This window comes from Micropterus dolomieu, linkage group LG06, assembly GCF_021292245.1.
Source record: "Micropterus dolomieu isolate WLL.071019.BEF.003 ecotype Adirondacks linkage group LG06, ASM2129224v1, whole genome shotgun sequence".
Taxonomy (NCBI): Eukaryota; Metazoa; Chordata; class Actinopteri; order Centrarchiformes; family Centrarchidae; genus Micropterus; species Micropterus dolomieu.
In genome coordinates, this window is record NC_060155.1 from 15,558,237 (window position 1) to 15,583,147 (window position 24,911).

The window sequence follows — 24,911 nt, forward strand, 5'->3', positions numbered from 1 at the left end:
AAACATTGTTACATTTTGTAAAAGTACACTATTTCAGAATTTTTTGTGCATGACGCATCCAAATCCTTATTACATGATGCATGTGTGCGTGCGTGTGTACATGTGTGTCTACAGCATGAGCATGTGTATGTGAATTATTAAACTGGTTAGCCTTTTCCAGAAACATGGAATAAGAATAATGTGCGAGCGGGTGTCCTTGATGAGATTTCAAAGAAAACATTCAAATAAATTCGGTGCGGTTTTTGCCTTTTATGCAGTGAGAACACTCTCAGCAGAGCAGCACAAAGTGCACTTGGCCAGAGACACCTCTGCCTTAATTGAGTTGACCTAATGTGAGGAATGCAAAAACATAAATTCTTTAGTTGACTCTGATTCTGCACTTTCATAATTTCTGTATGTCCTGAGCTATATCAGCTATAAAATCAATTTTTGGGACAACTGTGAAACCTCCCTCACACGCTGAACAATTTCGGCAAAGTAACAAAACAGTTTCTGCCTGATTACCCCAGCAGTAACCTCACACTTTAAAATGTCATCATGTAATGAGAAATTATGTGTTCTTTTGCCCAAAGATACTTTGTGCTGGAGTGAGTTTTTTTTTTTCTCAGTGTGCAGTGTTAAAAAGGATTCAGACCACACAAAAGCGAAAGAATCCAAATGGACCAATATGGTTTCTTTGCCCACCTGCAACAGGCAGTTCTGTCAAGTCACTCAAGCAAAGGAGTGATGGATGGCACACTCACATGTACAGTAACTCACTGAGTTTCTAAAAATGGTACCTGTGAAATTTTCTCCAGCTTTTTTCTTACTTTCAAAGAAAGTCTGTCATTGTTAACAGTTTTGATATCAGGTCGACACTTACACGTCCATATTCGCACACTCCATCTCTCTCACTTGTCCACCCCCTCGCCCCTCTGTTTCTCTCGTCCTCTCTCTCACTCTCTGCTGTGAGTCTGCATCTCACTTTTTTATTAGTTGATGTTTTTATAATGCCTGGTTTTAGGGGCTGCCGCGGCTCCCTCAGCAGCCCTGCGTCCCACATACATTCCTCCAGAATTTAACTAAGTTGTAGAAGTAGAAAACATTCTGAAAATTAAAAAGTTGATATCTTTCTCTCTTTCTGGCAGCCATGGACGCGCCCCTGAACCTTACAGCCAGTGAGGTGAATCATCGCAGCGCTCTCATCTCCTGGCAGCCGCCAATCGCAGAAATTGACAACTACATGCTCACCTACAAGTCAGCTGACGGCAGCCGAAAAGTATGTAGCGCACAAGGCACGAGGTCTTGTCTCCACACATACACAGATATATACATACGAACTGTTGACATCCTATGTACTGTAATTCCATGTATCTATTTTATCTGCAGCCAAATTGTGTTTCCATATCTTGTGGTTCTAGAAATCCTGTTGAGTACCCATGCTACAGCAAACTTACTGTGTCAGGGAGATAAACTGTATTTTTGTTAATCCACACACCTGAAAATAGAAACTTAATTCTGCAGATATTGTACAACATATTGAAACCCCTTCTCGGATTTAGAAAGTAGAAAATGCTCCCAGTTTAATCAACTTATCATACCAGAGTTGAACATTGTTCAGGAAGAGGAAATTATTGCAGAATCACAACTTTATGACAAGCACTTCAAAATTCTAATTTTATCTTTCAATCATGTAATCCCTTGATATGAAGCGTGTGAGCGTTTGGGGACACACACAGATTGAAACCCACAGTAGGGAACTACGCAGTGAAATTGCCTGTCTAATAGTAATATTACTTTTTATGTGTCTCAGTAGAGACATTGTTTATTTTGATTAAACTTTTTGATGTGGCTGAGTAATAGTAATAAAGCACATTCATAAGAGCTTTGTGGAACACCACCCCCAAACCCGCTTGTTAACAAATTGACTAGAACCATTTCCCATGATGCCCTGCAAAAGACTCCATTTTATTGGAAATTGGATATCTGACACACAAACACACACGCAACCACATGCACACAGACTGTCTTCTTCAATGCCCACTGTAGTGGCATGTTCTTATCAACAGTCAAAACACACACACACAGTCTGACCCTGAATGTGCAGTACTGCTGTGTGGTTGACCATCGGGTGTCACTCATGCACAAAGAATGTAAAAGTAACACTTGAGATGATCCTATTTTTCAGCTTTCACGTACTACTAATGCAAACAGACTTCATTTGTATTGTTCTTGAAACGATTCCTTTCTTCATTCTGTTGATCCCAAATTCTGCCTTTTCATTTTTACTACAAAACAGTGGTTTGTTTCTAAAGAAACATTTGTCCAGAAATATTAAGGCTTTTACGTACAAGTGAAATCAGCATGTTGTATGCCATTTTTAAGACTCTGCATACATTTGCATGTTAAGTCAGACTGAAATTTCTACAGCATACATATCTGCCTAATACATAAACATAGAGCATACAAATCAGTACCCAAAAGGGAGAAATTAATATTTAATTCAGTTTCATTACGCGCTCTGTTTTACTATGAATGATGAACTTTATTTCATACAACCAATCAAATTGTCCTCTTCTGTTCTATCAGAGGCAGACAGTCATACTCACTAACAACCAAACAGCCGCCTGCTGCACAACACAGGAGCCACAGACTTTTAACAACCACCCACATTAGATTCCCTGCTAAATACTCCCCCTGATTTAACTTACAAATAAACTTAGCTTAACTTTCAAGCTTACAAACAAGGACACACACATCTTGTGTTGCACCTTGGGTTGCTGAATGAGAGACCAGACAAACATCCACCGCGGGAAAGTGCACTGCCAACGTCAGCTTGCAGGTTAGATAGCTAACTAACTGCTTAGCTGCCTCACATTAAAATAGGGTGACTATATTTTGGTTTTCAAAAAACAGGGCAGTAGGGGCAAGAGGCAGACAGACACCCGCAGTGGGTGGAAGGTTGGGGCTCAGGGGGTATTCAAGGAATTGGTGGCACCGTGGCAATTTGTAGGGGGGTGGTGGGGGTATTGAACTTTAATATGGCTTACATTTGAGTTCTAGATTGCTAGCACCTTTTTTGACACTGACCGGTACACGAAAGAGTAAAATGTAATAGTGCCTGTAAGGTTACTGGTCATGGCAATGCAAAAAAACACACAATGAATGCAGACTGTGGAAAGCAAAAGCCAAATCTCGGACATTTTGGGCAATTTAGAAATCCTGGCCAGGCCCATTTTTTAGCTCCGAAAAAGAGGACGTATGGTCACCATAATTAAACAAGTTTCAAAATTAGCTGCTAGTGTTACATCGGTCGGTCTTGATGTTGGTGTTGTCTTCACTGCAAACAAAACCCTATTGGCCCATAGCTAATAAGCTACCGTTTCCAGCCTGAATTAGTTTACTTTGTCTGTCATTCACCTGTCGTGGATGGGCTGATTATAAAAATTATTAACCATACATTTGCATTTTTACAATCACTTTGATATTATTTTTGACTTGAAAAATACTGACTGATTGTGATTTCAGTTCACTGCTTACATGTAGGTTCCTTGTTGTTAATTACATAAAGTACTGTTAATGACATACAGTCATTTCTTATTAAATTGATGCATTAAATATAAAGAGAGGTAAAAAGCTGGAAGATCTTGCAAACCCACTTGGAAGATTTAAAAATATATTTCATGTTTTAGTCTTCTCACCAACTTTTTATCATATTATTTTAGCTTGTATTCAAATCTGCGTTCACCACGGTGAGCTGCCTCAACAAGTGCAACATTTTGAATTTGTTCAACAACAAATGAGTCATACCACTCATGCTCTGAGCAGAAATGATTGCTGCGGATTGAAGTGCTCCTTATGAGAGTTTCTTTAGGCTGTCTGTGCTTGAGGTCTGGCTTGGCTGAAAATATGCGTCAGCGTTACTTGTAATCTAACTGGATGTTGGTGAGCTTACAGCTGTTCAGCCAGCTTCCATTCTTACAGATAATGGACTTAATTTAAGCGGAGTAGTTGAGAGATTAATTTCTTATCTAATTAAGATTAACTAAATACTTTGTAAATGCATGTATAATTTTTTGTTCATGCCTGGAGTGAGAAATCTCCCCATTCACACACAAACACAAGTGTAAATACGCATCCACCAAACATCCAACCACTCAACCAAGGAATCAATAGCGAATGTATGAAGGTATGTGTTGTCCTTGATAAGTTTTGCTTGCAATAAAAATCTTATCTTGACCCTGAAAACCTGGTGGGAAAATGTCACAACCTTAGAGACAGACACCATTTACCAGCTGCTTCCCTGCATAATTCACATGGACACATTGCCTGGATATGTGATTCCCCCCCCCCCGCCCCAAACTGACTGAATATTTCATTTTTTACTTGTTCATATTTAATGTGTACGCAGGGCAAACTGTAACACACAAGAACACAAATACATGCATAGACGAGTTCACATTTCTGTTAATCAACTGAGTGTGGACTGATTTCTCATCTAAGAATGGGATGTCACAGAAAGTACTCTCTCAAAAACGGTCTTGGCTCCTTATGACGTGATCAATAAAAGAGGATTTGTCAAAAACAAAAGGGAGGTAACTTTGTTCTGTACTGTCATGACTCCTTTACCAAAAATAGAAATGTTTGTTTCCTGATTGCTTAGTAGCTTCTCAGCTTGGCTGAGTCTTTTATCTCCTTCCCTCTGTCTAGTTGACCCCCCGTTCTTCTCCCGCCCCCACCCGTCTACCCTTCTCTTTTCTCGCTTCTCAGCATCTCTCCTTTTGTATCTTCTATGGCATTACTCACTTTTCACATGTGAAAGATTTGCTGCTTTTCTTTATCACTTATGATATAAACGAAGAGTCTTTGGGCTTGGAACTGCTGGTTGGGCAAAACAAGAAATTTAAAGAGTAACTTTGGGGTCTGAGAAATTGTGATGAGAAACTTTCACAACTTGTTGACATTTTATAGACTAAATGATTAATGATTAAATGTGAAAATCGTTAGTTGCAGCCCTAATAGTTGGTTAGTTTATATTTCTGTGTCATGCAAGGCATAGCCCATCCCATATGGGATTACAAGACACCGATGTTTTACAGAAAGCAAAACAAAACATCAGGTACAAGATTATAAATTATTCTTTATACTATCAAATAAAAGATTTATGTAGAAAAAAATTCCAAATGAACTGTACACTGAAAAGAACTGCTGCAAGCCTAAAGTTTGTGCTGAGAATTACGTAGTTTTGTAATTTTGTAGTTTTATTCAATGGGTGGTGATGGGGCAGTGGATAAGACGCATGTTTGGTGTGAGAGATCTCGGTTCAACTCCCGACTCCCACACGTCCACCAATGTGTCCCTGAGCAAGACACCTAACCCCTAGTTCAGAGGTCACTAATAGGCATACCGCGGTCCAGATCACATTTCTCACTGAACAAGAGAAAGTAGGAAAGTGGTATAAGAGGGAATGAAAGAGAAGAGGAGGCATTAAAGCTGTTGAGAGATGTGTTGAATGTTAATTATAAAATTGGTTGAGACTCAACTTCAATCCCTCAAAGTTAGTTTTTATTATTTTTTCAAAAATTGAGCAACAAATAAAATTTCTTTTAAGATGCACATTTACAAAAACTTTTTTTAATTGCAGCCATTAGATTACTTAAATTTAGAATTTGTTATTAGATCAGTTATTATCCCTTCAGTTTTATGTGAAAATAGTGTCTGATTTGACCTTTATATACAGTCTGTGGATTTGACATTGTTGACTAAAAACATATGCTGATACGACTTGGCTATACGTTATGGTAGGCTACTGAATGATAACGCAAGTTAATGTTCTGGACCTTTGCTTCGTGAAATTTTCTCTAACTGGAGCTCTTTGAATTTTAATTGAAGACCCCTGCCCTAGTTTCTCAAGAGGTGTGCTGCCTCTGATATATATAGCAATTTTAAGTTGCTTTGGATAAGTGTCAGCTAAATGCATAAATGTAATGTAACGGTGTGTTTCCTTTGGTTGCCTGTCATTGGCAACATATAGTTGCTATAACTTCCAGGGGAAGCATGAGATACGTCAGAGTGAGAAAGGAAGTAAACTTGAATAAAATTTATTTGATACATCACCTTGTCCGTGAACATGATTTTTGCCTGCGTCACATCAGATAGACTTTCATCGCCAATAGTGGTTATTTAAGAATGAAGACAACAAGTCCCATAATTCCACGCTATTTCAAGATGTACAACTTCTGTAATTGTTTTGATGTGACAGACCCCTAGTAGCAGAAATTACATACTGTTGGTTTAAACTAACCGAATATCCTTTTTTTAAATTTGTGCGGCTAGTTTGAGAATTCTGGGCTACTGCAGCGCAAAGCAGGCCATCAAATATATTCAAGGTTTCTTTGTTCCCAGCGCTCTTTGTAAAACTCACAAGCTCAATGCAGTGTTTTATCAGTGACTTATGGGGATTCTAATATAATTTAGTTTTAACCCTGAAGTTTTTACTGAATACACATTCAATTATTACTTTTATAGAAGGCAATTTCACAGGTACCACTTTTATTTGTCTAATATCTTTTAACATGTATGTGAATGAATTTGGTCGTGTGTGTGTGTGTGTGTGTGTGTGTGTAGGAGCTGATCCTAGATGCAGAGGACACATGGATTCGACTGGAGGGATTGGCTGAGACCACGGAGTACACGGTCAAGCTCCAGGCTGCAAGAGGACTTGACACCAGCGCTGTTGTCTCCACTACCTTCACCACAGGTACAGTACACACACATCCAGTCACATGTATTTGTGTTCTTTTATTTAAGCCTGGAAAGAGATTCTAACGGGGTGAGTTTTCTTGGGCCCCACAGTTTTTTCCCTTCTGGACTGCATTTCACATTACTGTCACCATAACCAAAGGAGCACAATAATGGGTCCCCAAAGTCAGGCACAATTTTCATCTCCCCTCTCTGTAGCATAGTGAGAGAGACTTCCCATTAGGCTGCACCTGCAGGGTGGCTGTTTACAATCCTACAGCTCAACAGTGTGCTCTAATCTTTGTGCTCAGCGTGTAATTGGATGCTGGATATGTCACTCAAACAAGGGTTAGGAAGCGTCAAGAATTTGCTGATTGCCTGAAATTTATGTGAACATGCCAAAAGTAACATATTAATATCCATAATTTCCACCAAGGTAACTTTCATTTAAAACTGTTTTAATGGATATTTAAGGCCACTTGGGGGCAGCAGAACAAACTCTAAACACAATATTGGGGTAGTATCACCATATAAAGACAGAAAACCTCATAGCAAACAGATGCTCACTTACAGATCCAACAGACACGGAGCAACATTAGCATTCATTTGGAGTCATATGTCTGATGAATGGAAGGTCAATATTGACTCTACTTTTAACGCTAAGATATAACTTTATTAATCCCCCGTAGGGGAAATTTCAGAAAGGGAGGGGGAAGGGATATTTATTCTTTGCATTTAACCCATCCTATTTAGGAGCAGTGGGCTGCCATCGTACAGTGCCCAGGGAGCAGTTCGGCATTCAGGGCTTTGCTCAGCGGGCATCTTCGGCATGGATCGGGCTGGACTTGATCCAGCAACCCACCAGTTTCCAAGCCAAGTCCTAACAGACTGAGCTAATGCCACCCCTGTTTTGGGCTCCCCCAACTCCTGAGGGAAATATATGCTCTATAACAGCTAAATGCTCCACTAGTTCATCATCTAACTTTGTCTGTTTGGTGGTGGTCAGGTAACCCACAGTCGGTTTATAAGAGCTTTTTCAATTAAAACAGCTGCCTACTGTGACTGAAAACAGGTTTGATAAAAGCAGTGAGAATTAATGAAAACAGTAAAGTAAAAACACTGCTGTCTGGAAATAATTGTCTATGGGTTCGTCACTACAAACTCATTTTAAATTCCTCACAGACATTTAATCCATTGTTGAAATAAAAACATCAATTACTGCAGCTTTAAAAAATACTATATAATTTCAAGTTATATCCATGCAGTCTACATAAATCTCTACAAACTGAATCATTTCAAGTCGAAAGACGGAACAAATAAGCAAATTATAACCTACCTCCTCTGCTTCTCTCCAGGGAGTCGTCTGTTTGCAACACCTCAAAATTGTGCCCAACACCTGCTGAATGGAGAGACGCTGAGCGGCGTCTACACCATTTACATCAACAGAGACCCCAGCCAGGGTGTGCAGGTGTACTGTGACATGACCACTGATGAAGGGGGCTGGATTGTAAGTCACTGTGAAGATAACGCCTTCTTTTAATAGCACTTTTGCCATTTATGTGCAAATGATGTGTATGTTCTTGTTGACCTTACCATGATCCCCCAACACTGCTGGTACTCAACAACTGGCAGACGAGCTGAATGGCTTTTATTGTAGGTTTGAAAAGCCCACAGTCATACCTCTCCCCCACTCCAACACCATCTTCAAACAGTCACCTTCCCCCTGTGACAAGCTGTCACCCCCCTCTCTGACCCCTCATCTGCACTCATGATCTGTCAAGAGGACGTGAGCCAGCTCTTCCAAAGGCAGAAGATCAGGAAGGCTCCTGGCCCCGACGGTGTGACTCCATCATGCCTGAAAAGCTGTGCAGGCAAGCACACGGATCTTCAACAGATCACTGGAGCTGTGTGAAGTTCCCTCCTGCTTCAAACGCTCCACAATCATCCCGGTCCCCAAAAAACCCTCCATCTCTGGACTAAATTACTACAGGGCTGTCGTCCTGACATCTGTAGTCATGAAGTCCTTTGAAAGACTGGTGTTGGCCCACCTGAAGGACATTACAGGCCCCCTGCTGGACCCCCTGCAGTTTGCCTACAGGGCTAACAGGTCAGTGGACTGCATCACATCCTGCAACACCATGACTCTCCAGGGACATATGCAAGGATCCTGTTCGTGGACTTCAGCTCGGCGTTTAACACCATCATCCCGGACATCCTCAGCACCAAACTCACCCAGCTCACTGTGCCAGCCTCCACCTGTCAGTGGATCACAAACTTCCTGACTGACAGGAGTCAGCAGGTGAGGCTGGGGAACATCACATCCAGCACCCGGACTATTAGCACTGGCGGCCCCCAGGGGTGCGTGCTCTCCCCCCTCCTCTTCTCCCTCTACACCAACGACTGCACCTCAGGGGACCCATCTGTCAAACTCCTGAAGTTCGCTGACGACACAACGGTCATCGGCCTCATCCGGGACGGTGACGAGTCGGCCTACAGACGGGAGGTTGATCAGCTGGCTCTCTGGTGCGGCCAGAACAACCTGGAGCTTAACACGCTCAAAACTGTGGAGATGATCGTGGACTTCAGGAGCAGCCCCCCCACTCTGCCCCCCATCATCATACTCAACAGCCCTCTGTCTGCTGTGGAATCCTTCAGGTAGCTGGGATCCACTATATCCCAGGACCTGAAGTGGGAACCCAACACTGACTCCATCATTAAGAAGGCCCAGCAGAGGTTGTACTTCCTTTACCAGCTCAGGAAGCTCAACCTGCCTAAGGAGCTGCTGATCCACTTTTACACAGCCATCATCCAGTCTATCCTCTGCACGTCCATCACTGTCTGGTTTGGATCTGCCACCAAAAAAGGACAGGGACAGACTACAACATACAGTCAGGACTGCAGAAAAGATCATCGGTGCCAACCTGCCCTCCATTCAGGACTTATACATTTCCAGAGTCAGGAAACGGGCAGGAAACATCCAGCTTCTCCCCTCTGGTGGGTGCTACAGAGCACAGTACGCCAAAACCAACAGACTCAGGAGCAGTTTCTTCCCACAAGCCATCACTCTGATGAACAGCAGATTTTTGACTCACGGTGTCAGGAACAATTGTGCAATAACCCAGTAACTCTGCCTCTAATCAGCCACCTATTTACTGGCTAACACATTATTTATTCACCATTCTCTATTTCAGTGCTGTTCATACTGTTATATTGTAGATACTGTATACCAATCCACCTACCTCAAGTCATTACTCCTGCACAAACTACTTATACTTATTTATTCTAGCATCCTTTGCACTATGCTTCATTGCACTGTGTACATGTGTACATGTATATGTACCTGTGTATCACATCCACCTCCGACATGTACATACTCCTGCATCCTTTGCACTCTGCTCACTGCACTATTTGTCAATATGTCTATATTGTTTTTGTTCATAGTGTGTATATTTGTGTTGTCTCATTGAAGTCTGTGTCTGTTTTTATTTTATTTTTATTATTGTGATTTTGTATTTTTGTATGAGCACATCGTGAGCAATGTACAATCCTGAGTCAAATTCCTCATGTGTGTACACATACCTGGCAAAAAAAGCTGATTCTGATTTTGACATTTTGAATTGTTTAATTTATTATCGTTACTATTATTTATATATTTACCATTATGATTCATCTGAGGATTCATCTGTATTTTAAATAAATACATAAATGCTAATGTAAGAAACTGTGTCAGTTAGGTTCAAAAGAGGAGGAAGAGAGACGGGAGGAAAGGACTTTATTGGATCGAATATAATACTGAATGTCCTTGTGATCACAACACTGTTATGTATTTTTCTCATCTTGTCTCATCATATTTTGGTGTTCAGGTCTTCCAGCGTCGTCAGAATGGCCTGACAGACTTCTCCAGGAAGTGGAGTGACTATCGGGTCGGCTTTGGAAACCTGGAGGATGAATTCTGGCTTGGTAAGATTCTTACTCCGAGATCATTAGTCTAGAGAAAGAATGTGTAGTGTCGTTTCAAATACAAGGAGTTACCATCACTTTTTATTTTTTTTGGCATAACAACTTCTCTATTTTAACATAACTTGGAGGATATAAAAATCTGTAACATCTCCCTCAATTAAAATAAGGTAGAACCTGTGTTGTCGCTCTACATTTAATTATATTTTTCTTTATAAACCTAAAATGATACTGATTGATAGTAGTTTTATTAGAAAAGTCACAGGTAAGGACAGGTTTGCTGCTGCCTTATTTCAACCTAATGTCACCCTGCCCAATATATTTCAGCTGTATTTCATGGGCTGCAGGCTGATAGTGCATCGCAACCTGCCACAAATTTAGTTCAATCTCTGTTCCAGTTTTCTGAAGGCTGTATTACCCTCTTTATCTACACGCCTTCTCCATGACCGAAGTGGATTTAATAGGTGCAATCAATATAAGGTCATGGCTTTCACTTGGTTTCAATTGATACATCTATTTTATGGAGAGGCATGAAGTTTCCAATATCTTGTGCAGGCAGTATAGCCTTTAGATTTTTCACTCATCATTTCAGCACTCGACTTCACAAAGTCTATCCGATTCATTACTGGATTCTCTGAAAGATCATCTCTCCCTGAAATGACTTGGTAATTGTTTTTAGCGTCGCTCTGATTCAAAGACAAAACAACAGAACATCCTCTCTGTTTTGATGGACTGCTAAATCCCCCCTCCCCCTGTACCCCAATCTCATTATGAAGCAATAATTATATTCATTAGAAAATGTGCAAATGAGTCATGTTTCTTCATGGGCCAGTTTTTGTGTTATTGTTTTGGTGCAGATGATTAAAGCAAAATATTACATGAATATTTCATTCACTGAATCAGGACCTTGAGAAGAATGTTTTTTGAACTTTCTGATTAGAGAAATGAAACAACACTGGGGGGAAATTTTAGGGCATTGCATTATCACCACATTATAACAGATGGAGGGCTGCTACTTTGCAGCTGACACATACTGGATCATAACACAAGATAGCTGTGGAAAACTCTAGTCCATTAGTGACTAAGCACACTGTAATAGATGAAACTATAAAAAGAGCAGGAGTTGGCAATATAATGCAATCTGATAGAAAAGCATGCAATTCTTGTTGTCTTACTTTTAAAGCTGTATGTTTGCAGTGTTGCCAAGTTGAATTGAATAATAATGGCAGCTGCTCCTGTTACTTTTGTACACCACCACCGGGAGGGTGTTCAAAGGTAGCTCTTAACATTTTATCACAACAGAAAAAGTGGGATTGCTGTCTGCTGGTATAAATTAATAATTTATCAGTTTCTGTATTTCATACAGAGAAGAAGAATATTGGACAGCACAACACACAGGAGAGAAAAACAATCCTCCTTGCACACTATACAGTGTAACATAGATATACGGATACAGTGCGCTGTAAAAGTCACAGCAGTGTTTTAGCTGTTTCTGGCAGACACCTGAAGGCATCATGTAGCTGCACTTGCCTCATATTTGGCAGGTTTATAATGACTCTCTCTGTACAATATGATGTGAAGATGCCGCAGCATATCTGGTTCAGTGAGTACAATAATTCATCTGACCCATTTCCACTTTCGCTGATTCAGTAATAATCTGCCCTCTTACCACTTCTGGACGCAGACCAGTCCAGGGCACCTCCATCTCCAGGGCCTTGCATTACTTTTTTAGCCATATTTCTTCTGTCCTGTACAGTACTCTCTCCTCTCAGTACATAAAAGCAGCTTAATGTCACCTCAGGGTGTGGAGCATCAAGAGCTACTCTTTGCGTCTGTGAAAGCTTCTCCCAGTGATGCCAGATTACAGATAACATGCCAGCAGGGAACACGGTAGCCTCAGAGTATGGCCCAAAATGTCAAGTCTGCTGTTTGAAACTGACCCATTTGCCGTCTGATATAGTGGTTAAAATGGTTGTGAGCAGGGGACCAAGTTGATGGGACAGCTGGGCCTGTTAATACTGTCAAAAATATTTGATAGTACAACAGTTCCCATAATGCTTTCGGAGATTAAAAGAATTGAAGCCTTTGGCCACCATCATGTTGATTTTTAGCAAACAGGCACCAAACGTGACGATATTTGGACGAGACGGTGGCGGCTTGGTTAGCTAGGTGCAGCTGTAATTTACTTTAACTGTGATTTTAACCGGGATGCTTATTTTGGCTAGCAAAAAAACAGGCTTAAAACAAAACGTACTTACCGGAAAAAATTAAGTTTACATAGTGCAGTGATAACATACTGATAACATTTAGAAAGTCTAGAAGGGCTGTTAAATCATTTAATTCCCATTCAAGTTAGCTGAGAGCTAAACCAGAAGTTAGCCAGAAGTCTCTGTTGCGCTTGCTCCATGAGGTGGGGTTAAAGGAAATGCGAGTGCGTTTATTCCTGTGGGGCTGCACAATGTGGAAGATTCAGGTAATTTTATACCCGGAAGTCCGACTTTTTTTGGCTTCATGAAACACTGAGCAGCTCCTTTAATTGCCTCCATGAGCTATGTGTCACAGTGTTAATAACTAACTTTCAGAACTACACATAAAGTAGAATTTTCAAATGCAGTTATAACTGAGCAATTGTTTGGCACAAATATTAAGTATTATCCATACCCATTATGTCTGTGTTCTTACATATTACTGGCAAAACCCTAAACACTTAACCTTTTGGAAAAAGTAACTACTAATACAACTGTTCTGAATGTCTCCGCAAATATATATTAGGCGTAGCTACTTTCACATCAGTGTTGCCATGTATTATTTTCTGTGTTATGTCCTGTGACTGTGTTTGCTGTGCATTTCAGTGTTAAAATGTATCATTGTTATAGGAAGTAAATGGTATCGTCACACAGATGGTCACTGCAGTTTCAAACCATCTGACTTTCACTCTTGTTTCTACAGATTAGGTCGCTGTCATAGAGAGCCATTATAGCAAACATTTAGCTAATCACCGCCTCTACACACAGAACAGCAATATATTGAACAGTATGGAACCATAAAAATCGATATTAAATCCACTCAAACTGAAAAGAAGAGGCATTTAACTGGTCAGCTGTAAAGAATATGGAAATTAAGCTTTCATTATTATCCGTTACAGTTTGAAAACGGGCGTTTTTATTGCTGCTCTAGGGCAATCTGTTCTCCCTGCTCGCTGACCTCAGCCAGTTTTAAAGCTGAACACAATGTCAGTTTGATGATGTAATAACAGAGAGAAACCAGGGTGGCTGTGTGCAAGTGTGGTCATTATCCCATTCGCTTGCTTTTTTAAAATTCCCCCTCCCCCTCTTGTTTCTGTCGAAGTGTGAGAGAAAAGCTGGTCATAAAATGTGACGAGTTGATAATATTGGTAGTATAATAAGACAAGTGCAATAGTATGTCAAAATGCATTCTTAATTGCTGCAGTTTGGAATAGAGCGGCCTAATCCCATAAAACTGTTGGAAGGAAAAAAAAAACAGTAAAAAATTATGGGTACAAGATTAATTGCTGATAATACAGTGATATTATACAATGGAAATTAGACATGACTAAGTGTTAAACACAGTTTTATTACAACAATTTCTTCTCCCCTGTCACCCTAAGTGCTTTCGGGTTGCAAACATAGATTTTATCTGCTTACCATTGGCATATTATGGCAGAGTTAGTTTTCCTACTCTCCAGGATTTTATACTTCCTATTCCTTATCAGCGAAGGCTAGAGGAGTTTTAGCTTTTCTATAAATTTTTTTCCGGCTTGAAAAAAAAGCGTACAGGTGATCCTTCTGTTGGAGGAGACTCTTTTCTAAATGGGTGCTTGTTGTAATCTGATGGTGAAGGCAGTTCCAATCTCTCAGGTCGATGTGGTGCCTTATCGCCTGTCGGGGTTCAAACGAGCCCTCGTATCTGCTGCCTTGGAGATAGAGAGCAAAGCCACATATCTCAGAAAGTTGCGACATGGGGCCTTTGCAGGGGGGCTGGTGGCCACAGTGTCCACCGCTCTCGACAATGTCAATCATCCACTTCCATACAACCAGCTTACAAAGACGTCTTACATAGTGTTTATAAGGATTTTAACCTCTAACCTACACGTTTGTTATAGATTTTTGTATTTTGTTCATCTAATATTGACATTCTCTCGTTCTGTATTGGAATTTTACTATCACTATTTTCATCTACTCTGTACACCAGGGGCTTCATGTATAAACGCTGCCTACGCACAAAAAGGTTACGTACGCTGGTTTTCACGCACACGTGGGATGTATAAAAATGACCGTGACGTGAGAATGTGCAAGCCGTGGTGCAAACTCTTGAGCTGCTGTGAGAATATATAGGACCCTCCGCAAACTTTTGTCTGTCTCTTTCAGTAAACTCTAAAGTGCCAAAACTCACCAAATGTTTCAAAATAGCGTTTCCACTGCAGTTACTAGGCATATGTCAATGAAGTAGTCAATCAAAAACCTAATTATATCCGTTAATACACAATAAAACTTTGATCATGTGTGTAGTGGTTTAATATCAAAATAAAATTGAATGTTAGAGGAATAGATAATAATGGCTCTCATATATTTAATTTCGCTTAATATCACACGGTATCACTATCATTTAAACATTCAAACCAGCAGTGTTATTTGTGCTCACGCTACTGAGCCATAACTATTCCATACTGCACCTTTCAATTGTAAAAGAAATAAAATAAGCCAAATTAGTGCCAAATCTTAAATCAATGTCCGCTAAATATTTCATCAGACCATGGTCTTCATGGTCAGTTGTGAACCTGCCAGCCTAAAGCCAGGATAATGTCAGGTGGCAGGATTCAGGCTGCATTTCCCCAACGTGAATTTAGCTTGAGTCCTTTTCAGACTTAAACTCGGCTAACGGATAGAATTATCATCATCGTGAAAATCAGAGATAACATCAAATAGCATTAAACAATTGCAGAAGAGAACGTCAATATTTTTTAATCATATCCTCTGAACATATATCTATCTATCATGTAAATGCTGCGGTGAACAGACTGTGCTGTCAGGCGCACAGTGTGTACTGAGATGCACAAACAGATCTGCCTTCTCCCCTCGACTCACCCGACTCATCTTCACCACCTGCATATATGGACTGTGTAAATAAAAAATGTCTGGAAATAAAGCCAGGGACAGCTCTCACACAATCTCCATCCTCATCATCAGTCCTCATGATGCAGACTAAACCGAAAAACCGACATTAAAAAATGTGTTCACCTGTCAAACCTCAACCTTTAAATGATCTCCCAGGATTACTGACTGAAGCCATCATTTTGGCAAGGTGTGAAGCCTACTCTGTATGATTGCTGTAAACATATGAAAACTGTGTGACACTCGTTCGTAATGCTGCATGGCTGCCCAATGGCACTGCAGAGGAACGCGAGTGGAAGGATCAGAGTTCCATGAAGATTTCCTGGCCCAAGATGATGACTGGCTAATACTTCGATTTAGATTCCCTGGAGTTGGGCTCTTGGGTCTGTGTGCTGAACTGGGTCCAGCATTTGACAGACCAACCTGGCGGAACCGTGCAAGTAGACCACTACCACTATTACCACTGTTTCTGGCAGCCGGCTGTTAGCAGCGGGAGCCGCTAATTTGCATAGTAATGTCAGTTTCACGTTGATTGGGATGTATAAAGGAAACCTTGCATATGCTTTGTTTTATACATGTGGATATTTCTGTGCGTACGTACTTTTCAAATTCTGTGAGTACGCCATCTTTCAGTATGAAAGCTGCACAGTCTTTTATACACCTACTACAGGTCACAGAAGTCTGGGGCAGCTAAAGAAATTATTTTTTTCCATAGTCTTTTTCCATAATTATGTGAGCAGTCATGATCTGACATTATTCTGCACAAGATATGAGAACTTGTATTTTACCAGTTAAATGATTTTAATGTGAAGCTGGAAATGTTCACTTTGCATTAGCAGTAACTTGACAGAGCATTTTACCATGAATTTTGCCACAGATGCAGTGTCTAATACTGCGAAAATATTAATATTGCAGTATTATATCCAGTTGATGATCACTGCTGTACACACACACACACACACACACACACACACACACACACACACACACACACACACACACACCATATATTGCATGTCTATACGTCTTGGAATAGGGATTCCTCCTCTGTTGCTCTAGTAGTATTTTTTTGTGTTTGAGTGTTTCCTCATCTGAATTAAGGATCTAAGAACAGGTGGTTCCACATGTAAAGATTGTAAAGTCTTTTGAGTAACATTTGTGATTTGCAATTTTGGGCTCTGTAAAAAGAGTTTCACTTGGGATGACTCTTCCAGGAAACCTGCATTGTTTAAATCCATGTTTGCTGCTTGAAGCCTTCTTCTGTCCTGCATTTTTCTGGCACATTTCTGTCACCTGTCAGTCAGGAGAATAGTGTGAAACCATTCCAGCACCAAATCTTTATTTGGTTATTAAATGGTTGAGAGCCAGTTAGATTGGAAGTAAAATGATATTTTCAAAACAGCAGGTGTAACTATCACAATTTGATTTGTCTGTCTAGGGTTGACATACATACAACGCGTATCTACAATACAATATAATTTGTGTTGTTTTTTTTCTCCACAGGCCTGGACAACATCCAGAGGATTGCTGCTCAGGGCCGTTATGAGCTGAGAATTGACATGAAGGACGGACAGGAGTCTGTCTACGCAAATTATGACAAATTCTCCATTGGAGATGCGAGAAACCTGTACAAGCTGAGGATAGGAGAATACAATGGCACTGCTGGTATGTGGTTGAATGCATTGGGAATATTTGTTTAAGTTAATGTAATTATTTTGCAATTATTTTGCATTTTACTTTACAGCTCTGTGGATGGTAGCCTTATGATCAATCCACGGACTGTATAGAAATAGCCAGTGAGAACATCAACATGGAAATCTTTTTGCTATATGAATCTTTTCCTGTTCCAAAATACTAAACTATATCAGGGTCCAAAATGAACAATTTCACATTGTTATCCTCAAACGAGTGTCCTTTGTCAACGATAGAGGAATTAAAGAAGCCATTTAAACCTGAGTAGAGAAACCATCCCTCAACAGTGACGGAGGTTTGTGACAGCACTTATCTCCCACTTACAATGCTCTCAATGACGGCTGACCTCATTTATTTTATTTGCCAATGTAATTTCTTACTTGCATTTGACGATTGCTAATTTTGTACCCTGCGGTACCCTATGCTGTAATATAGTGTGTGCTCTCCCCAACCTTTAAGTGAAAATACTCTTCCTTCTGTCCTCTGCCATTTTTTCTCCTGCCTCCTTTCCGCTCTCTTTTCTTCTCCCTGATGTCTGAAACCTGCTTCAGCACTCCTCCACATTTCCGCCCTTGTCCTCGCTCTCCATGTATCTCTCAGTCTGTCAACATGACCATATGCCAGAATTACCCATCATCCCCTCATGTTTATAATTATAATTCTCTCTGCCTAAATTTATTCAGAGAGCCTGCTGCAGGACCTTTTTCCTCTCATGTCTCTCCATCTCCCTCCTGCCTGCCTGCTCGTTTATGTCCCCTCATCACGCCGTTATTCACTTCAACCATATGCCGATGTTGCCCAGAATTTGCTGATGGTCTCTCTCTCTCTCGCTCTCTCTCCCCTCTTCTGACCCCAGGTGACTCTCTGAGCTACCACCAGGGCCGTCCCTTCTCTACAAAAGACAGAGACAATGACATCGCAGTCACTAACTGTGCCTTGTCTTACAAAGGAGCCTGGTGGTACAAGAACTGCCACCGGGCCAACCTCAATGGCAAATACGGCGAGTCCAGACACAGTCAGGTCAGTCATCCCGTAAATACACAAGCTGATCAAAGAGAGAATGTGCCAAATGAAATAGTCAGTAAATGTGTTTATCATCAGGCCAAACATATTTTGTGGTGTAAGTTAGAAAAAGATTAAAGGTTGGTTCAAATTACAAAAGAACACTCCTACATACTATCTGGGGTGCAAGACAAGGATGGATTGCCAACATGGCAAAGTAGACAGCTGCGCCAGAATCACAGAACTCCAGGGGCCCCAAAAACTCCAGACTGTTTGTGTCAATACATTTGTTTTAATTAAATTTATATTTAGTTAGGGAATATGCAGCACTAAAGCAGAATATCAACTGACATGATAAGGGTCTTAAAGTGGGTGAGCATTATTACCTGAGTTTGTGGTCCTGTCTCAGAGAAGGTCCCTGTGTCAGTCTTCTTTAAGAGCGGGTTGGGTGAACCAACTGTTTAACTCAATGCAATCATTTAAAAAAAGGTGGCATTTTGGCATTTACAAAACTCACACAAACTGGCCTGATTATGGCAGTGATTAAAGGTTAACATTTCTCATTTTGAAAGGCTTATAATTAGTATATTAAATTACATGAAACTTGCCACAGGCATCCTTCTCCATACCGGTTACACTCATTGGCCTGATGGAGGAGCTGTAATGAAAGGTCAGAAAAGAAAAGGCTCATACCTGCTACACTGTTTGTCAATCTTAATATTTATTTCTAAAAAATACCTGTTCATCTGTTATGAATGATGAATGATTTTAGCTTATCTAAAACACTCATACCAATATTTTTATGTACAGAAATATATGGAAGGTAAAGGCCAGAGTTCATTTAAAAGATTAAGCAAGCACGCAAAATGGAGATGGTTACAAATATAAACACTGATACACTGATACCCCATTCAGACTGACATTGGCTTTTTTTTTTAATACTACGTGTGAGTGTGATTACGCATTGAGGGCTTTTCTGGTCATTTTGACGAGTGCGTGATGTGCTCGCTGTTTCTCTCTCTGCTTGATGCTGAAATGGCTCGAGAAAGGAGAGTGAGGTGTTGTGTGAAGCTGTGATTAGGCTGAACTACAAAGACTTTTGGAGCTTCAGCGCTTCTCTTGCCGTGCACTGTGCCTTTCTCTTTGTTGCGTGATGACATGAAATGAGCCCAGGTGGGAGCAGAGATGGACAGGCATGAAGACATGCAGGGAGAAATTGCCTTTCAGTGTCAAGCTGCTAATGAGAGGGTTTTGGTGGGGATTAGGAGGGTTGGCGTGAGAATATAATTGCACTAAATTCATAATTGTTCTATCTCTTAAGTCAGGATTGTTACCCTCCTTCTTTGAAGACTTCTTTCAGTTGAAATTAAAATACACTTTCCTGAAAAGATCCTGTTATTTTCCATTTTCTCAAATGCCTTGTTGATTCTACCAGCTTCTGAAATCAATCTCTCGCTCTCACAGGGTATTAACTGGTACCACTGGAAAGGCCACGAGTTCTCTATTCCTTTTGTGGAGATGAAGATGAGGCCGTTCAACTTCCGTAGCATCAGCAGCAAGAGGAGGCGGTCTGCGCCTGAATAAACAAACCGCCTTCACCCAGCCCAGAGTCAAGGATAAACGGAGTTTGGACAATGTTTAGTGACGAGTTTCTTCTATCTGTGTGCTTCGCTCATGTGCTATTTAATGCCTTTTAGTGAGGCTGCAAAGAAAAAAAGTGGGTTATGACAAAAAGCTACTAATATTTTATTAATATTCAGTTGTAAAATAATAAAACACATTATTATTAATACACCACCAACAATCAGAAACTGTTATAACCATGGATGAGATCATGAAATAGCAGAGAGGGTGAAACAATGTCCGAACTCTGTTTATATCTGCTCTTTCCCAGCTTTAGCTGTCTTTCCCTGCTGTACTTCTACCCAGACGATAGAGGACACTGTATGTAATTTATTAAATACTTTGAATGACAATGGTTCTATTTGCTGTAAAATGGAAAGGCAAACAAAGAAGCTTTTTTTTCTCCTTTAAGTCCAATTTGCCTTTCCCTGGGATAAGAGGAAATGTGCTCAGAAATGCTCAGAAGAGTGCGAGAGCTAGCGTGATTTTAACCGTTAAGAAATAATAACACTTTTAACGAAAGATATACTGTATATGCCCTTAAAACCCTTAACTGTAAGATATATATATTTTTATAACTGATATTGTGACAGAAGTCCATCTATTTAATATGATTTGATGCCTATATGAAGTTAATGATAAAACCTTGAGGACAAATTCTGGACATAAGAGATAAAATTAACATCAAAAAGCAAAATCATCATTCACAAAGCAGTGCACCAGCAACAGCTTCATTACCACCTAGTTTATTTATTTTATTTCTCTCTCTTTCTGTGTTACTGTTAATTACAATATCCTTTGTGTTAAATATTAAAGCCGTATGAAATATTCAATATTAAACTTTATTATTATTGGTAGCCACACTGAGACAGTATTTTGCACTACGAGTGGGAACACAGCAAAGCTATTGTTGTTTAATCAATTCAAATAATTTTTTTAGTTGTTCATGGGCATTTAATATTATTTCCTGGACTTTATTTTCAAGCAAATTGCAAACACTTAAGTGATTGCTTGCAGAGATGGTGCAGATAAGTGTAACATGTAACCAAAGATCTGCATAATAAAGACTCGGCCCACTGTTTGGAAAGGTGCCAGTCAGTTCTGTCACCAAAGTCACTGAAGCAGCTTTTTTCATGTATTAATAGAGTCTCACTTTTCAGGGACTTTTATGGTAATCATGTCCCCAGGTGATATTTTATGCAATGTGAACACTAAATTCTATGCAAAAGAAAGTCGTGGTGGGCATGGTGCAGATTTTAGCCTTGCCTATTAGCTGAAATGAACTTAAAGAAAGCGGAACAGTAGGTGGAGTGGAGCCAAGTCTTTCTTCTGAGCCTTTCTTGTACTTGCTTCGCTATTTAAGCTCCCCAGTGAAACAACAAAATCAGCAAACATGGCAGAGAATGCATTGTTTTAGTAGGACCAGCGTAAGCCGCAGCATGCCCACCAAGCATTTTGTTCTATTCAGTGTTCACACTGTTGCACAAAGGGTTGAGTGCCAGTGCGTTGACTGCAGTTTTCTGGAGCCAGAAAACTGCGGTTTCCTCCCTCCTCTGTTGGAGAAAAAAATCATCTCTGTGGAGTTTGAAGACAAACCACACACAACTAGCTAAATCTTCTCTCTGGCTTCATACTTTAAAAATAAACACAAGTTGTTGTCCAATATAATCCTTGGAAATCCGTGTCACCATCGCTGCAAGCAGCATTTTATATTCAATAATCAAAATATTAACAGCTGGAAATCTCATTCTGGTACTTCTGTCAGTTTCTTTAATTCTCTCACTGAAGCAAACCAGGAAGTCTGCTTTGTATCATATGCGTATATTTTTCATTTGTGTTCTTTGTCCTTTTTAGACTTGAAAACAATGGTGACTCTCCCCTCTATAAACTACAACTTATATACTCATGTAGCTACAGAGTTGAAGATAATGTGACTTTTGGTGTGTTCTCCCTTTAGATGCAAACTAATTCAGAAAGCCCTCTGAAACACTTCCCCTTTTAACCACTGTATTTTTAACCATGGTTGTGTTAATGGGTGGATGGAGCCTACTGCATGTTGACTTAAATTGCAACCAAGAGCCTGATAATAAGTAACAAATGTCACTGGAGTACATGTTCTAATCTGATTTGTAGTGACACATTTCTTTGCTGGTCTGGGTAAAAGGTGCTCTTGAAATGGTTTTTAAAAAGGTAGAATAAAAACAATATTTATAAGAAGCTGTTTCATCACGCAACCTTTCCCAGGTCTGATTAATGTTTCAGTGTCAAAGTGACTGTTTCAGAGCCTCTCATGCAATCCATCTCCCATAGTGATTTATAGTAGAGTAGGGAACTCTTTATGTACTTATTTTATTAACTACTTGGATGAAGTTTGCCTCGGTGCAGTTTTGTACATGGAACGAAGGTCATGAAGCTTTGCAGAAAAGAAAAAAGAATGTTATTTGTATTGTGACGGTTTTCTCTCATGGCAAACCGTGAGGTGCTCTTAAATATTTCAAGAGGAAAGCTGATATATATTTAAGTTCATTTTAAATATTTTTTCCCATCTGTAATCATTTTAAGCTTTTTCTGTCAATCAATGAGAAAACCACAAAAAGGAAATTGTTTAAGTTGCTGTGGAAAAGCCTATGTCTCACCTTTCATTTCCAGTTAATCATCTATGTATTTATTTTTTGTCTTTCCATTTGTTCATAAACTTCTATTGCTTGTCACAAGCACGTTACATTAATCCATTAGTGTAATTGAAAGCTTAGTAATATTAGGCTACTCTTCATTGAGAGCTTTCAGGAAAACAAATTATTTGAAATTGAGAAAATGCAACCCTCATGGAAAAAAACATGCCTGAAATTATTTTCTTGATATTATAAATAATTTGATGTCATTCCCTCTAGCATAAAGTATGAGCAAGTAGTTTGTTCCCATCATTTAAAGCCAACTGATCAAGTATTTTATCATCTTTGGAGGGTAGGGAGGTATTAAATTGTACGTTTTGATCATGTAAAATGTCATCTCTTCAGCTACTGAATAACATCAGGTTTGAAAAGAGCATCTCCATTATTTACACTTAAAACTCTCAGTCACTGGGAATACACTCACACTGATCATTGTTTGCTTCTACCAAGCTTCTCACTGGACAGGAAACCTGTTCCCCCTTATTTATTTCACTGCTATTTATTTTCCAATTACTTTGTGAAATTGTAAAAAAAAAAAAAAAAAAAAAAAAAAGCTAATAAAAATGCTTTATTTGATGGGTTTACTTTTACAAGTGACTTAACTGATAAAACCACCATGTCTGGTGGTATTTGTTATATAAGCCAGATACTGTAACTGCATTAATTTGAAATCTTGCCATGGAAATGTAAATGTTGACCAAATGTGATCTTGACTGTTTGAAAAGCTCATATGCTGAAATAAGGATTTTTGTTGGATAAACTTGGATTTTACTGTCAAATTTAGCTCTAGTTTGACTTATACATGTACTATATAGTTCCTTTTTTAATACATTTTCTACATATTAATAAAACATTCAAATAGTCTGATTTGGAGTATTTTGTTTCTCTTTTTGTTTAGTATGTGCTGATTGCATGCTGTTGTACGTCAAGTTTATGGTGAACTACATCTTTGCATGACCACAATACTTTGGTTTGTTCCTTTTTGGAGATGAGTTTCATATAAAAGAAGTTGAGCGCTGGCCCCTACTCCCCCCTTTTTTACTCATGAAATAATGAAGTACCAAGAGCCGACTGACTCCATGTCATAAACTTTTAAAGTATCTTCACCTCTAATTGGATGCCATTAAAACTGAAGTGAGGCCAGCAGCAGTTCCAGGTGAACAGTGAAAAGTGCTGTCATAAAGGTCTGCCAGTATGGTTTGGCTGCATGACCCCTAATTTATGCTCATACGCAGAGACATAGCAGACCTGCACTGACATGAAAACACACCTGATAACTTTTAGTATAACATATAGACAACATTTATTCTACATAAAAATATGAATCGCCTTCAAATAGGTGATTGTAGAGAACGATCTGCTGGCAAGAGCACAGTTTTCAATTAGACTGTCAGAGTTCAGAAAAGGCATAATTTGAATTCATGACTTTCCAGTCTTTCTCCTAAGCTAAGCTATAGGAGCTGCAGAAACTTTATATTTACTGTTCAGCCATTAGAGTGTTATTGATTAGTGCTGACCGATAAATTGTATTTTCATCGCAATATGAACATGTGGAATAAACACATTGCAAAAAACTGTCACGCTGTAGCTTCTGCCCATATGTTTGTTCCTCTATGGGGACATCTTTTTGACATAATGCATCCCTAACCCCTTACCCTAACCTTAACCATCACAACCACATGCCTAACCTGAAGCCTTTACCCTAACCCTAACTCGAAAACCCAGTCTTAACCCTCAAACAGCCCTTTAAACTTGTGGGATCTAGCATTTTGGTTCCCAAAAAGCTGTTTTTGGACCCCATGAATATAGTAAAATAAGCAAATCCACACACACAGTCAGCAGAGACAGTGAAGTGAACCAGGTGAATTGAAGATAACGTCTCGGGTTACGTATGTAACCCTGGTTCCCCGAGAAGGGGAACGAGACACTGCGTCGGTTACGACACTATGGGAACGCCTCTAGGCGAAGCATGTCTGAACGTGAATGAAATCACTCCAATCCTATTGGCTTGTTGCTAGAACGGTAAGGTGTGACGGAATAACCGGAGGAGTATAAAGCACACCTGTACACACTCATCATTAGCTTAAACTATGAAGCAGGCGCTTCAGGCGTG

At 39.8% G+C, this 24,911-nt stretch overlaps 1 protein-coding gene across 1 annotated transcript; it reads left to right on the forward strand.

Moving 5' to 3' along the window:
• The first annotated feature begins 1,129 nt into the window (after positions 1–1,129).
• Positions 1,130–23,588, forward strand: tnr (tenascin R (restrictin, janusin)). The gene is made up of 7 exons (XM_046050906.1): positions 1,130–1,258; positions 6,607–6,739; positions 8,076–8,227; positions 10,584–10,680; positions 17,313–17,474; positions 18,358–18,521; positions 19,968–23,588. Exons 1-7 carry the CDS (start codon positions 1,130–1,132, stop codon positions 20,085–20,087), a joined length of 957 nt encoding a protein of 318 aa, XP_045906862.1. The 3' UTR covers positions 20,088–23,588.
• Positions 23,589–24,911: the final 1,323 nt, after the last annotated feature.

What these genes read in the sequence shown, in the direction of transcription:
- tnr (XM_046050906.1), top strand. Translation starts at nt 1,130, where the DNA reads ATGGACGCGCCCCTGAACCTTACAGCCAGTGAGGTGAATCATCGCAGC. An exon ending in CTGATGAAGGGGGCTGGATT is followed by an intron (nt 8,228 to 10,583) that starts GTAAGTCACTGT and finishes TTTGGTGTTCAG; the next exon opens with GTCTTCCAGCGTCGTCAGAA. An exon ending in AGAATACAATGGCACTGCTG is followed by an intron (nt 17,475 to 18,357) that starts GTATGTGGTTGA and finishes TTCTGACCCCAG; the next exon opens with GTGACTCTCTGAGCTACCAC.